The sequence below is a fragment of the Naegleria fowleri genome (assembly GCF_008403515.1).
Source record: "Naegleria fowleri strain ATCC 30894 chromosome Unknown tig44, whole genome shotgun sequence".
In the NCBI taxonomy this organism is placed as follows: Eukaryota; Heterolobosea; class Eutetramitea; order Acrasida; family Naegleriidae; genus Naegleria; species Naegleria fowleri.
This window is the reverse complement of record NW_025407976.1, coordinates 621,063-636,231: the sequence shown is the minus strand read 5'-3', so window position 1 is coordinate 636,231 and position 15,169 is coordinate 621,063. Positions and strand designations below refer to the sequence as shown.

At 37.8% G+C, this 15,169-nt stretch overlaps 7 protein-coding genes across 7 annotated transcripts; 2 read left to right on the top strand and 5 right to left on the bottom strand.

Annotated features, from left to right (window-relative positions):
- Position 1: 1 nt before the first annotated feature.
- Positions 2-2,010, bottom strand: FDP41_005616 (uncharacterized protein; the record flags this gene model as incomplete). The annotated part of the gene is made up of 3 exons (XM_044709160.1): positions 2-352; positions 525-814; positions 966-2,010. The coding sequence occupies 3 exons, from the start codon at positions 2,008-2,010 to the stop codon at positions 2-4; spliced, it is 1,686 nt and encodes a 561-aa protein (XP_044560335.1).
- A 300-nt stretch (positions 2,011-2,310) lies between these two features.
- On the top strand, positions 2,311-3,090 carry FDP41_005615 (uncharacterized protein; the record flags this gene model as incomplete). The annotated part of the gene is made up of 1 exon (XM_044709159.1): positions 2,311-3,090. One exon carries the CDS (start codon positions 2,311-2,313, stop codon positions 3,088-3,090), a length of 780 nt encoding a protein of 259 aa, XP_044560334.1.
- A 330-nt stretch (positions 3,091-3,420) lies between these two features.
- Positions 3,421-4,638, bottom strand: FDP41_005614 (uncharacterized protein; the record flags this gene model as incomplete). Its single annotated transcript, XM_044709158.1, has 1 exon — positions 3,421-4,638. The coding sequence occupies one exon, from the start codon at positions 4,636-4,638 to the stop codon at positions 3,421-3,423; it is 1,218 nt and encodes a 405-aa protein (XP_044560333.1).
- Positions 4,639-4,834: 196 nt separating this feature from the next.
- On the bottom strand, positions 4,835-6,904 carry FDP41_005613 (uncharacterized protein; the record flags this gene model as incomplete). The annotated part of the gene is made up of 3 exons (XM_044709157.1): positions 4,835-5,420; positions 5,502-5,527; positions 5,702-6,904. The coding sequence occupies 3 exons, from the start codon at positions 6,902-6,904 to the stop codon at positions 4,835-4,837; spliced, it is 1,815 nt and encodes a 604-aa protein (XP_044560332.1).
- Positions 6,905-7,123: 219 nt separating this feature from the next.
- FDP41_005612 (uncharacterized protein) lies at positions 7,124-8,833 on the bottom strand (the record flags this gene model as incomplete). The annotated part of the gene is made up of 3 exons (XM_044709156.1): positions 7,124-7,479; positions 7,588-8,273; positions 8,541-8,833. The coding sequence occupies 3 exons, from the start codon at positions 8,831-8,833 to the stop codon at positions 7,124-7,126; spliced, it is 1,335 nt and encodes a 444-aa protein (XP_044560331.1).
- Positions 8,834-10,055: 1,222 nt separating this feature from the next.
- On the top strand, positions 10,056-13,370 carry FDP41_005611 (uncharacterized protein; the record flags this gene model as incomplete). The annotated part of the gene is made up of 3 exons (XM_044709155.1): positions 10,056-10,739; positions 10,957-12,826; positions 12,913-13,370. The coding sequence occupies 3 exons, from the start codon at positions 10,056-10,058 to the stop codon at positions 13,368-13,370; spliced, it is 3,012 nt and encodes a 1,003-aa protein (XP_044560330.1).
- Positions 13,371-13,487: 117 nt separating this feature from the next.
- FDP41_005610 (uncharacterized protein) lies at positions 13,488-15,050 on the bottom strand (the record flags this gene model as incomplete). The annotated part of the gene is made up of 1 exon (XM_044709154.1): positions 13,488-15,050. The coding sequence occupies one exon, from the start codon at positions 15,048-15,050 to the stop codon at positions 13,488-13,490; it is 1,563 nt and encodes a 520-aa protein (XP_044560329.1).
- Between the last annotated feature and the right edge of the window lie 119 nt (positions 15,051-15,169).

Below are 15,169 nucleotides of genomic sequence, written 5' to 3'. Positions count from 1 at the left end.
ATTAAGGGCGTCTGTTCATTTCATTTGAAGCTTCTTCATCTGGTTTTTCATAAGAACTTTCATACTCCTCTTTCCAATAATAATACAATGGTATGTGTGAATTATGTCCAAACAAACTTCCAAACTTGTACATGTAGACCAAAACCCCACAAAACACCCCAATAATGGTTCCAACAATAACTTGAGTCCACGTGTGTTGATAATCCAACACTCGAGAAAATACCCCAATCCAAACAGCACATGCCAATATCAATAAAGTCACAAATGGAAAGAAGAGAATTCCTCTTCGAGCAGTACTTGTGAGAGAACCATTTCTATGATTGTACTTGTTTCGATCTTGCATTAAGGAGAGCTATTTAGTTTCAACAACAATTCCACAATCCATCCATGCATCATCATCATCCACAACAACCATCAATTCAACAAGAGTTCCATAAAAGTTTACATTCCACAACAACCATCAATCAATTCAGTAATATTATTTTACAATGAAATCAAACACAAACCGCACTTTCAACACTTACAGCCTTTGTTTTCGCAAACAAGTACAACAAGACATAAATCCATACAGCAAACAAATTCGAAGCATGTCCACTCGGGAAAGCTGGAGTGATATTCACTTTCATGCCTAAATATCTTTCCGGATGTGAACAAATCTCTTGAGGTAAATAATAGGTAATGGAATTGAATGGATTGGCTCGTTGTTTGTGAAGAGCTTGAACTCGAGACGGAATAGGATTGCATTCGGAGAGAAAACTTGGTCGGTAATCGGGATAGAAGAACCAAAAGAACATCATGAATAACATGCTGAAACCTGGAAGTGTGTTTTTCAAATTAGGATATTAAATAAGTTTCCATATTTGCAATAATATTTTATATATTTGTAAATATTATTATTATATATTATATTTTTCCATATATATACACATCAAAAACAATGTATACAAAAATATTATACAACTTACACAAGGACTGAATATATCCCAATAACATGTGATGCAAATCATGAATATTCCTTATAAACACCAACTGAAACACCAACAAGGATCCAATCGGCACACTCACCACAAACACAATCACAATCAAATTAAATGGAATTGTCTGAACTCCCAAATTGGGATAACCAATACGTGGATCATCCAAACGAAAGTACAAGGTTTGAGGATATGGAACATGGAACACAATGAGAGCAATGACACCTGTCACGAGGACGACAAGCCATTCCATCACATAATCAAAGACAATGTGACAGGTTGTGGATTTGGAGTAAAATTCTTTTTTTAAATTGTAGGAAGAACTGAGGAAATGAGGATTGGAATTGGTTGTGTTGGTCCTTGTGTGGTTTTGGTTGTTGTTGTTGTTTCGTCTTCTTGAATCTGATTCATGATGTGTGGATGAGTGAAAACGTTTCTTTTTTTTCCAAATTCTCGAATTTGTGACATTATTTTGAGCAATCGGTGATTCCACATGTCTTTGTTGACCTCCTCGTGCATCCTCATCATCATTTGGAGCATTGTTGGCCACCACAGAATGACTCGATGGAACAAATTCTCTCTCATGTTGAGGTTTGAAAAAATTGTAAAACGTTTTTCGAGTGAACACTAAAAAGGAAAGTGCTGAAAGAAAGGATCGAAAGTGCGAATCGGAATTCTGACCTGCAGGAACGACATCAGAAGGATTGATGATGATCATGGAGTTGTTGTTGTTGTTGCTCGTTCCAACTGTGGTTGCAAGAGTCATTCGTTCAGGATTTTTTTCAATTAAAGTTTCTCCATGTTGAGGTTGTGATGGTTCCAAAACGTTGGAATTAGACACTGCACACGGGTGGGGAGGATCATCATCCTCTTGTATCATTAATGTGATCGTTGCTAATGACTTGGATTTGTTCTTGTCTTGAGAGGAATTAAGAATGGGAGAGGTGAATTCTTGAGTATTTGGTGGAGATTGTTGTTGTTGGTGGAGCTGTGGATGAGAAGAAGTCTCTGGTTGGTGTGGTAAGGGTTGTTGCATTTTGTTTTTGTTTGGATAAGAATTCTTGCTCGACTTGATATCAAGTCGATGAACATTCTAAAAAAGGAAATGATTCAAAGATATCATCTTCAAAGAAGTGAAAAAAACCGTAATAGAGACAGAGAGTGATTGTTACAATGTAACACGCTCAAAGTGACTTTGTGGACAATTTTTGCGCATATTCACACGTAAGGACAAGTTCCATCGCAAAATCTGATCCTCAATCTCAAATCCTTCCATTCCCAACCATTTTCAATCCAAACAACAACGAAATCACAACATGCCACCAACCACTAAAAAATGTTTCAAGGTCATTACGGACCCGCTGGAGTTCTTCACTTCTTCTTTCCCGATGTGAGTTTGGTGTGGCTTTTGGTTTCCACACAACTCATCGATATTGCCTATTTCACACTTCAATTATTGTGTCAAATGAACGTGTCGCACGAGTGTCCGTATGATTTTCTGTGTCATGAACATGCGACATTTAATGTGGAATTAATGAGAAGGAATGCCATTTTCCCTTCCGATATTCATTCGGAATATTCACATTCCTTGACAGGTTCTTTGATCTTGACATTCATTCTTACCATCTTGTATTCAATGGTTCAAAAATTCAACTCTAAGAAGAGCGTGTCCAATCTTCATCATCATCACAGATCCTTCTTGTCCTTGTATGGCGTTCTGTTTTTAGGTGTGGTTTCACATTGGGTGTTGGATGTCCTTGTACACAGACCTGATGTCACTCTCTTTCCTCCATTCACTTCGGTAAGGATTGGATTGGGAATGATTGGAATTTTGGCTGCAAAAATTCGAGTGGTGGGTGGAAGAAGAAATTTGGATCAAAAGTTTTGGAGTGCCTTTGTGGTGTATGGTTTGACAGCGACAGCAGTGAATGTGTATGCCTACTTTGGAGATGACACTTCAAAGAGAGCAGATCAGGTGGTGGATGGGTCTCCGGTGCCTCCTGATTTAGTGCCATTGATCTTTGTGTTGTATTTGGTTGCTTTTAGTGTGTCGTACTTTTTGGATTCCAGTTATGGAGTGAATCGTGATGAAGGTGATGTCAAGAAGTGGGAATAAAATCCATGTCATATCCGTTCATGCGTATCTTTGGTTGGTCCACTTTGTGGAAATGTCAACAATCATATCAGTCTACACATCATACTCTTATCATCTGCATACCTTTTCTCACCATTTCCACATGGAAAAACAAGGGAATGATTGTATTATTGTCTCATATGAAAATAGGGGGAAAGAACTGCAGAAAAAATCTTTACAGTAATTTACATGATACAGATGCATCTTTGTTTCCTTCATTTTCAATTTCATATGCAGTCACTCACAAAATTTTCATCAAGCACACACTTCCACCATGAAAAGCATTGTTTCAATTATTATCATCATGATGCATTATCTCCATCCATATTTCTTCTTTGCAGAGGAATTGCTTTGTCTCGATTTTTCCAATCTCTCAGCCATTTCCAATTCTCGTCCTGTTGCTTGTTGGGCGAGGAATGAAATTTGATTTTTTGTTTTTGCAACCTTAACACGGTGCTTGTTTCCTGCTCCTTCCACTGTAAAGTTAAATTGTTTGAGAGCTTCTTGTTCATCCTTTGTCATGTAAATTTCTCGCTTGTGTTTTTCAATGAGAGCTCTTCTTCTTTCCACCTCTAAATTCACCAACTCACTCGCTCCATGTTCTCCCACGTCCACAATTTCGACTTGTCCTAGTTGATCCACATCAATGCCTTGACGTTTCATTTCTGCGAGAATATCTTCGGGAATGGATTGTGGATTTGTATTATCTTGCTCTTGAATGTCTTTCAGGCTGTTATAAATTTCTTCCTCGTCCTCTTCCTCTCGTCCTAGGTTATATTCATCTTCATTTTGTTCATTCAAGGGTAATCTATCTTTTGATTTTGGAAAGTATAACTTGGTAGTATCCTTTTCTTCGTGATCCGACGAAGAGACTTCTTCCTTCGTGGTCTCCGATTTTTGTTTTTTACCTGGTGTGGTTGAATGAAACATGTGATCCTCCTCATCGTTGAGTTCTTCATCGCTGTCATCATCGAGAAATCGTTCTTGTTCTTCAAACAATTTTCTCTTATTTGTTGTTGATGTTGTTGTTTCAGATGATTCTTTAGAATTATTAAAAAGTGAGTGCTCGGCGAGTTGCATCAAGAGAGCTTTTTGAGCACTCGGAACCTTCTTTCTCTTTGTTTTTCTTTTACCTTCCGTTATCGTGGTTGTTGATGAAGACGATGATGAAACATTGTTTGTGGTTGTTTTGGTGGTAGAAGGAGCGTTATGCACAAAATTCGATGGTTGATTTGGAGATTCGGAATAATTATTTGTCCTTGATGAAGTTGATTTATAATTAAAATTTGATACTCCAACTTCATCATCTATGGATTCAATAATCACTTCCTCTTGATCGGATTGCTTTTTCGTACTTGTCGTAACGACTACTGCTTCCTCTTGTTGTTTGATATTATTATTCAATTTCGTTTTTTCAGCATTGCTCTTGTTGTTTGTAGCCAAAGACATGTTGGTTGCTCTGCTTGGAGCGAATGATGCTGATGATTCATCTTCGGAATCAGAACCATACTGCGCAAGAGATGAGAGCATTTTTAATTTTTTTTAATTTTGAAAATTATTTCATGAATTCGCCTCTTCAATCTACACAGTAGTCTTATGTGTGAGCAACGAGTTTTTTCGCTGGATGTGTGAGCAGAGCTTCGCTTGGATAATGGACAAGAATTAGTCCAGCGAAAGTCGTTGCGCACGCATAAGAGAATGGTGTATCGATAGATTCAACAAAAGATCACGTTTTATTCAACTCCTTCAACAAAATCAAAATAACAGTAATGTTATCCATGGAACCATCCTTGAGAGCTTTTTCAACAAGTTTTTCACAAGCTTTTCTTGGATCTTTGAATTGTTGAAGATAATTATAGACGTTCTTGACTGCTTCAGACGAGGACATGACATCCCAAAGACCGTCACATGCAATAATGATGAAATCAGAGTCTTTGGTTAGTGTAAAGTGAGAAACATCAGGAACGACGCTCACAAGATTTGAACCCTTCTTTTTAAACTCAAAATCTCCGAAGGCTCTTGATACGGCAAGAGCTCCATTCACTCTTCCAAATGAAACAATTCCTCCGTTTTTTTCAATCCTCATCCTCTCATCCTTATTGCTTGGTTTGTGATCTTCTGAAAGTTGAATAGCAAAACCTTTGTGGGCGAGAACACACCTTGTGTCTCCAAGGTTTGCGACATATAAATCATCGTTCCTTAAAACACAAACATTGGCTGTACAACCAGCATAATATTCTTCTGCTGAAAAGAGCGAATCGTCTGAACCTCCGAACAACTTTTGCTTGAATTCAATGTCACAAGCTTCAAAGCTGGTAGAACCAATCAAAGTTAATGAGGGGCAAGGAATAATTTGTGGTCATGTTTATGCAAAATGCATGTCATGGACTTACCTTTCAACAAAGGCCCTAACAATGTCCTGAAGGAAAAATCGATTACTTGCCAAAATTTGAAATAAGTTCTTCGTCATTTGTCGATCGTTAAGAAAAGTAATATTTTGTTTGCGAGAAGAATGTCAATACAGAAAAGCATTTTCAAAATAGAATGATCAAGGTAACATCTTCAACAAGGTCAGATCATTTTCAAAACCTACCTCTTTACAATGTTGTGCACATTCAGGTCCGCAATGCCCGTCAAAAACACCAAACATGGCATGAAATCGAAAATTTGGAGGTTGGCTAAGAGCCTCTTCAATGTTCTTCACAAAGAAGTGCTCATCTTCCATGGTGGGTCGTTTGCCTTGCGCACTTGCTGAAGAATAGGAGAGTTTACGAGATTGATTATTGAATAGGTTGTCACAAAGGTTAGCTATGGATGGAATGGCATGAACAGATATACTGCGATGCAATGAGTTTTTGACCTTATCAATTTTCAACTCCTCCATGATGGACTTTTTACTGGGGGTGGTCGATCCCTTACTGCTCGTACTGCTTGCAGAGGACGACGACGACGAAGACGGTGAAGAGGAGGCACTCACCTGGCGAGTGATCTTTCCCATTCCATTATTTGCAGAGGATTGAATATTTCTCCTTGGCTCAATAGCAGTGCAGTTACGAACGAGAGGAGAAGGAATTTCTTTGAAGGGAGAATTCAATCCACCCGCTGGGGAAGTCTGTAAGGATGGTTGTTGACTTGATTTGGTCGGAGTGGATGGGATCATTGATAAGGCTGTTGATCGGAATACTTTGGGAGAGGTGATTCCATTTTCCATGAGTGGCTTTTTCGATTTTCCTGATGGGGTTCTTGGTCCAGAATTAATGACAGACATGGTGTTGTGTTGAACAAAAGTGTTGCTGGTGCTTCCAGATGGCGTCTTGTTTGAGGGAGAGGTTATTATTGATCCATTTGTGTTGTTGGTCGTGTTGTTGTGGCCCGATGAACCGCTGGGGGATACAATCGTTGAGGGTATTTGGGCTTCATTTCCACCCGAATGACTCGGAGAGACGAGTCCAAAACCTCCTTGATAGGCTCCCACATGAATCATGGCTGGCCTCTTGACTGCTTTCTGAGGTGATCCAATTGTCATGGTGTGGTTGTTAGTATTATTATTTCCTATTATATTTGTTGCATGATTGTTGTGCTGTTGTTGATAATGATGATGATGATGATTCCCATTATTATTATTATTGTTGTTGTTGTTGTTGTTCGTGTTCATCGTCCCATGATGAGTTTGTCCCGAAGAATGCGGCGATGCGATTGGAGAAGAGAGAACCATGACTGTAGATGACGCACCCACCGAATGAGCGGGTGATGAAACGGCCGCCGCAGTAAAACTACTCAAACCCACTGGCCGCATTTTTTAGTGACATTTCCGTAGGGAGGGTTTGCCAAATGGAGAGAGGTATATTTTTCGAGGTTCGAATGGATCGCGTGGTGGAGACTGTACAGTAACAAGCAATGATTCCATGCGCGGGTTTGTCCATTGAGAGAGAATCATGTCTCTTTCGCAGAGGTTGATTGTTCGCGAACAGTCGCTCAATAATTAATTAGATTCACTCGCTGCAAGACATTAAATTTATAGGAATGCAGAATTGACTTTGGCTTGTTCGTAGAGCTCTTTCAATCGAGTTTCGAGTTCTTTTCGTTCATTTTCATCCTTACAGACATTGAGCTCTTCTTTGACACTTTCAATGAGAGCTAGGAAGAGCATTTCATCTTCGTCACTATTTCCAAATCCTTCATAATTGTCATTGAGAGAGCTTGGAACAATCATTTGAGGATAGGAAGGTGATTGGAAGAAGGAGTCATTGTGAGCAGCTTCTCTTGGTATGGAAATTTTTGAGGATGCAGAAGGGTTCTTTTTCGCTGGTGACTCTGAGGTAGAATCTAAAAAATCAGTAAAGTATTCTCCTTCTCCATGTTCAAGAGCAACTGGGTATGGTGTCATCATATGGAAAAATATGGTGTGTTGTTAGAATGGATTCAAAAAGTGATGGACATCTTAACATGGAATACATTCTAATTAGTCATGATACTTACTTTGTCGACCTTTTTCTGTCACAACTCCTACGTCATTCTTGTGAGCCATTGAACCTTTTGGAATATCCTTATTTTCCAATTCCTTATCATTGCTAACAAGCACATTGTAGAAGAAGATGCACACAGAGTCATACATAAAATCGGGTCTTGCACTATTGTGATCTCCTTCGAATCGAATCATATTCTTGTCACCTGCATAGGTTTCATAGAGCTTTTCAGAGTGATGAATTTTGATAAAATCATCATTCTCGGCATGAGCAAAAAGTGCAGGAACAAAACAGGAGCCAGCACATTCAATAGGTGCACATGAACGAATATCAAAACCAGCTTTTCCAATAATTGATTTTCTAATAAGATTAATACCCATTTTGATCATCTTTTTCGGTATCCAAGATTGATACGAATGAACGAGTTCCATTGCTAAATCTTCCAAAGATGTGAATGGACTGTCAACAACAATTCCAGCAATACTTTGATCTATGGATGCATACATGATGGATGTAGCAGCACCCATCGATCGGCCCCACAAGCCAATTCTACTCACCCTCTTGGTTGACCATAAATATTCAACAATAGTTCCAACATCTTGCTTTTCGTAATTTCCAAGTGACACATAATCTCCTTCAGATAAGCCAGATCCTGTAAAGTCAAAAGCAAACACTGTTATATTGTATGGAAGTAAAATACTGTCACGTGTTGTAGTTTTGAATTTGAAAACGGGAGTTGAGTGTCGAGAACAAGAATGTATGATCATCATTGTGTTGTCAAAAAGACCAAGCAGGTCATGTGATATGTGGGTCATGATCACACACGAATGGCACGTGCAGTATTGAAAATTGTGGGGCAAATGATATTTTTGACGAATGATTCCAATTAGACCAATATAAATATCAAGCACAATGTCAATCATAAAAGTTGAAGTGCGATAAATCCAAAGCAACTTTGACACTCACCTGACAGCGTCTAATGCATCACATCTTGATCCACAGTTACCATGACAATAAATCACGCAAGGTAACTTTTCCTTTGTTCTTTGCGATTCAATAGGTTGATAATGTGAGCATTCAATAACTTTTCCTCTCGAGTTTGTCAACTGAAAATCCTTTCTTTCAAAAATTCGATTATCAAGAGTAAATAATTTAGGTCCGAGTGCAATAGAGGGTTCATAGATACATCGTTGGGGTCGGATGATCAAGTTACAAATCTCATCCCATAAATTTCCAATGTTTTTGATATTAAAATTCATAGTGTACGATGAAAAGAGAGTGATGAGGAGGATATTTGGTATGGTACAGTAAAAGAAAATTTGGTGATGACAACTATAATAATAATAATTATAATGGATTATTCTGTAGTGATGAATTGTCGACGTGTTGTTGGAGATGGTGATGATGATGGACCACGTGATGACGATTTTTGAGTCCAAATTTGATAGGAATGACAACAAGGAGATAGAGAGCGGATATCGATATCGGGTCCAGTATTGGGAACAGGAGGAGAGTGATGATGTTTTGAGGTTGATGAACTTTGGGATTCAGAAATACAAAGAACACCACGAATATGTACGATTCGTAACGTGTTTGTTTGTATTCAAATAGAAATAGTCCAATTATATGACCACAGACTTTCTGAAAAGAAGAGGTCCAAAGGGATTTGAATATAATAATTGTAAGTGGGATACGATGATGATCATAGAGCATCAACAAACATACCCTAGCTGCAAGAATTGTGGTTCTTGATTCCGCGGAAATGTCAAAAAAACGAACGGAAGGGTTGCTCTATGTGGTGAATCGTCAGCGATATATTTTTTTAGTGTTTTTGACTTCTAACATACCCTAGCTGCAAGAATTGTGGTTCTTGATTCCGCGGAAATGTCAAACAACAATGTCAAACAATGGCATGAAACACAAGGATACAATGTCTCACAGAATTAAGGACACTACTGTGGGAATATGAGTGATAGGTGGATAACGATTGGTGTTTCCTTCATTTTGTAAAGATGCGGATCATTAATGATGTACAAATGAAAAACATTTTTTGCAACACAAATCATAAAAGTACAATTTCAACAATCTTTTCGAACCATTTGATGCAATTTACCATTTCAACACAAATCTACGGACGTTAAAGGTTTGAAATGTTCATTGAATGATACCTTGTCACTTGTGGAACTACTAGCCAATTTTTTTTGGAATTTGTAAACATGAACCTCACCAGGTAACCACAGTTTAGTGGTTGTGAAGACCAAAACTTTAGTTTCAATTCTTTGCACCTATACCTTCATGATGGCATTCAAAATTATAGAGTTTAACTTTTAAGAGTATCCAATTATTAAGACGTCTTTCAAAAAAAAATACATCCTGCAGAGCTTGAATTTCTTCAGGAGGTGCAAACGTTTGACTCTGCGTTAAAATTTTCTCTTTGAGTGATCAATCAACAACAACAACAGCAATAATACTCTTTCAAAGATGCTTCCCGCACAACATCCTGAAATTGTTTTACTGGATGATGATGATGATGATGGAGAGGATGATGAACAAATAACACCGATTCAATCATCGCTTCCATCATCTGCTCATCCTGTCTTTCCGAACACTTTAACCCGGCTCTTCCAATCGAGCACAAATCAACAACAGTCATCGGAAAGTATCTCCAATCATCTGTTGAATAGTATTCAATCCACAACAACAAATTCTATTAGAAGTAACCCCGTTATGTCATCCGTTGATCCAACGTTTGATGGAGGCTATGATACCATGTCTCCCTATACGCCCTCCAAGAGAAAGCTTGAAGAAATGCAACAACAATTTGATGACTCCAGTGATGATGAATTGTATGAAGAAGAAAGTTTACAACTCACATTTGCAAAAGCAAGCAGCAGTAACTCAAGTACTAGTTCTGGTAATGCGACAAGTGCTAGTGAGGACTCTTCATCGTACTATGTTACTGGTAGCAATGCATTTGGTATGCTCGGAATTGGAAATATTGTTTCTGATAGTTCAAAGGTTACGTCTTTTACGCGTATGAACAACCCTGCCATTGTGCCATCAAATATTAAAATCATGGCTTGTGGACATTATCATACTATAGCCATCACGAAAGACAATCAAATCTATGCATGTGGAAAGAATAATTACGGCCAACTTGCAATGGTAAGTCATTCACACACCACAATTAATTTATAGTTATCGTAATATTTCAATTTATGATCATATAATAATGCAATTAATTTATTTTGAAAATTCTGTGGCTCAAAATTGGGTAAAATGTTTGAAAATTTCCACACATACGTGTTTGTTACAAACCCACTGTCATTTTTACTCGAATTCATTCCTTTTTATTTGATGAATGTTGTTCACGTTGCAACAGGGAAATCTCACAAAAGTATTTCCAATTTTCAAAATGGTAGAATCTAGCATGAATGGAATACCAAAAGAATTAATTAGAGACGTAAAATGTGGCAGATATCATACCATGTTCATTACAGATCAAGCTACAGATAATGTGTGGGTTTGTGGAAAAAACAAATCTGGCCAAATGTCACTTCCTTCAGCCAATATTTATCCTTCTCCCACTCGCCTTGTAGCTCAATTTTCAGGAAAAATTTTGTTTGCTTCTTGTGGATCTGAATTTACATTTATCAAAACCACCGACGGTGTGTATTCGTGTGGAGATAATTCAAGAGGTCAATGTGGACTTGGAGTGGACACTCTCCAAGTGAAATCCTTCAAACCACTCAAAACAAGCTTTTCTAGACTCAATATTGTACAGATAGAATGTGGAGAATTTCATTCTCTGTTTTTAACCGCTTCAGGAGAATTATGGGGCTCTGGTACAAGTGTGAATGGCCAACTTGGCTTTGATCCACAACTACTAGGTAAACAAAGTGTGAATAACCCTATCAAAATTGATACTCCCCTCAATGAGACAATTAAGCAAATAAGATGTGGCTTCCATCACTCTGCTTTTTTGACTCTAAGTGGAAAAGTTTATATTTGTGGCAGGAATGGTGACGGCCAGTTGTCGTGTGGTGAACAAACACCTAGACTTTTCACTTTTACGCATATACCCATCTCGGCCTCTTCTCTTAGTCATCACTTTGTACAAGATCTTTATTGCTACTCGTATTATTCCATTGCCATCACAGACAAGATGGAAATGTTCTTGACAGGATCCAACAAGTGTGGTCAATTAGGTACAGGAGAAGGTCAACGAGTGGACAAATTTACGCGCACATTCAAACATCGTGTTAAGGCTGTATATTGTGGCAGAGACACCTTAATGGTGGAGGCTGAAGATAGAGAGTATAATGAAGCTATTTACGATGACACTTTTGGAAAGATGTTGAACTTTGAAGATTCGAATTTGATTCCTCTTCTTGATTCATTCATTATTTGTAGCGATGGAAAGAAATTCCCCATTCTCTACGACTTTGTGATAACACGCTTTCCACTCCTAGAGAAGTATTCAAAAGAGGTCACAGAAGAGAGCAGTGTAGGCTCCTCCACAGAACCTCCTACCAAGAAGAGAAAATCTGGTGGTGATGATAGAACCATGAAGATAATTGACTTAACTCCTATTGCAACACTTTCGAGCAATTCTATTCTAAAGCTATTAACATACATCTGTACAGACGTGGTCGAGGACAGAGATAGCCCAAACTCTATACAGGACGATCTCAAAATTATACAGTGGATTACAGAAAATAGTGGCCTAGACTTCTCTGCGTCGTCTCAGGACACTTCAAACACCACTCGATTTATCAAATTAATTTTACAAAAGATTCTTACATCTATCACCAACACAACAGTTGTCAATGTATTGGGAGCTCTCCAGGTTCTCAAAAAGCATCCTTTGATTATTAACTTGTACAGACATTGCATTGCATTAATTCGAAAAATCGAAAAGACCTATACCATTAGCGAAATTGCAAACTTTGATCAACTCTCAAGGGAGGCATTACTGGAAACTCTAACATATGGAGAGAATTATCACTGCCTAGGCTCAAGTGACATCTCAGTTCCTCCCTCATCATTTTCAACAAATTTGGAACAATTATTTAACAACACTCAAAAATCTAATGGAAACATGGGAGATGTTACTTTATTGCTCAACAAAGAAGGCACCAGGGTATTGTATGCTCATAAGGCTATCCTTGCTGTGAAATGTGACTTTTTCAAACTTAAATTTACTTCTGGAATGGGTGACATGGATTCAAGACGGGTTGAAATTTATGAATGTAAGTAGTATGCATGTTTTTATTTCTCTTTGCAACATTATGCCTAATACGTACGTTATTCAATGACTATTATTTGCTTATCACAGATGCTGATGAAAATGAGATTCGTGCTCAAGAGGAATTTATCAGATATCTGTACACTGACAAAGTTGAGCTCACAAAAAACAATGCCATTAGCTTCTTGACGAGATGGAATTTCTATTCAATGGACATCAATCATCCCATTAGCGTGAAATGTCAAGAAATTATTGTTGATGGATTGAATGAGCAAAACGTGTTAGAGTTCCAAAAGTCATTCTTCCTCGACCGATCCTCTCCTTATCATCATCTCAGAAAGGCTTGCATTCAAACCTTAATCAGATATTGGCCATCCATCAATGAAAGGTATTCCAAGAGACAAATCATGGAATACATGTCGTTTGATCGATATATCAAAGTCACACAGGCCTATTTGAAAATATTTACAAAGCGTACTGCTAAACTTCAGCAACAACTGCAAACTGTTCAACAACTGCAAACAACCCCAACAGCGCTTCAGAATTGATGAGCATGTGCATCCAATAAACAAGACAATACGCAGACAATTTACTTTCCTTGCATGATAGAAATACTATGATCCCAGGATTACTCTGTTGGGAGGATGTTAAATTGAGGGTATTCTCTAGAATAGCCACCTGGCAAGAAAACCACAACAATCCAAAAGAATGAAGCTTGTCACAACCACATAAAATCGATGATTTGAAAAAGGACCTCCATCCTCCATTCCATCATGGTCCTTTTCATCTACTCCGTTTGTTTCATCAAAATCGCAATAATTATTCTCTCTCGCCAATACTCGACGTCTCAATTCATCTCTCTCTTGCTCATTGTCACATCGAACCACTCTCATTTTCAATCCAAAATGATCAGAAGCAAACAAGTAGTCATAACCAGAATCCACCTTCATTAAGGAAGAAGCATTCAAACAGAAACGAACGATCTTCCACCACAATGGCACTCTCCATTTGGCACGATTAGTAATCCGGGGTTCATCATTATTCGTGACCTCATTCAACAACTCTTGATGATGTGGCAAAGATCTCTTGTTGCTAAAAAACAATTCTCTCAACGGCCGATTGGCAAATAATTTAACTTTGCAAGATGGAGCACACAAGCTCGATTCATGCATTAATATACGGTCTAATCTCATTCTTCGAATTTCCATTCCATAAAACATCCATCGCACCAAATCATTCAAACTCGAATCAAATGTGTAACCTTTCGAAGTTCGTGTCTCATTCCAAGCATCAATAAAATTCATATCAGAAATGACAACGTCTTCCTTTTCATCATGCAAATTTAAATCTCCCATTAAAATAACATCTAATTTTGAGTTAGTGGAACCTTCATCATTTTTTGTAGCTCTTTGCAACAATGGATGAGAAATGATGGCCAATAATTCATGCCGCCGCTTCATTGCAAATTCTGTCATGGCAGTAGTATGTGCTCCAATGATACATAACTGTGAGGAATGATCGGTGACGGTAGTTCTATTATTGAACATGTTCGAATGCATTTTGGGCACATGTGAAAAGAAGGCATAAATCACTGGACGACTTTCATGGATTTTCAATTCCATATACATGTAATCTGGAGCATATTTTGAGAGAATTAAGTTTCCCATTTTTCTTCCTAATGATTCATTCAAAGTGTCACTTGTTCTCAAGCTGCCAAATGAATGATCATTTTCAACTTTAAAAATGTCACTAAAATAGTAATTCGTTTTGAAAAACTCATCTTGTTGCAAGATTTTCAAAAACTCTGCAGTAACTTCATTCAACACAAGAATATCGAAATTTTCTTGTTTCAATAACTGAACTGTGTATGCGTAGCGTTGTCTCGACCGAATGATGGGTTTAATAAAAAACGGCACCAAATCAAACAAGACGTTAAAAGTTCCAATTTTTAAACCCAACTCACGAGATTCTCCAATCAATCCTTCCTTCTCATCATCATTTTTCATTGATTGAAAAAGATACTTTTCCGATGGAATTATTTTTGAAAGCAAGCGAGTCCATTCTTCTAAATCTTCACATTGTTCCGTGCTATTACTACAACTAGTCAATGCTTTAAAACGATTTTCATAAAATTTCCATTCCTTCCTCCGAGTGGAACACTTGGCAATTTTCAAACGGACGCACGTGCGGGGAAGATTTGGTTGTTGTTGTTGTTGTTGGGAGGACATTTTTTTTGTAAATTATTGTTTCAATTAATGGATGAATTAAGGAATCCGCCATTCTTCACAATCATGATTCAAATTACATTGTTCTTTCTTCATTATGGAAAAAAAGGAAAAACAGACTG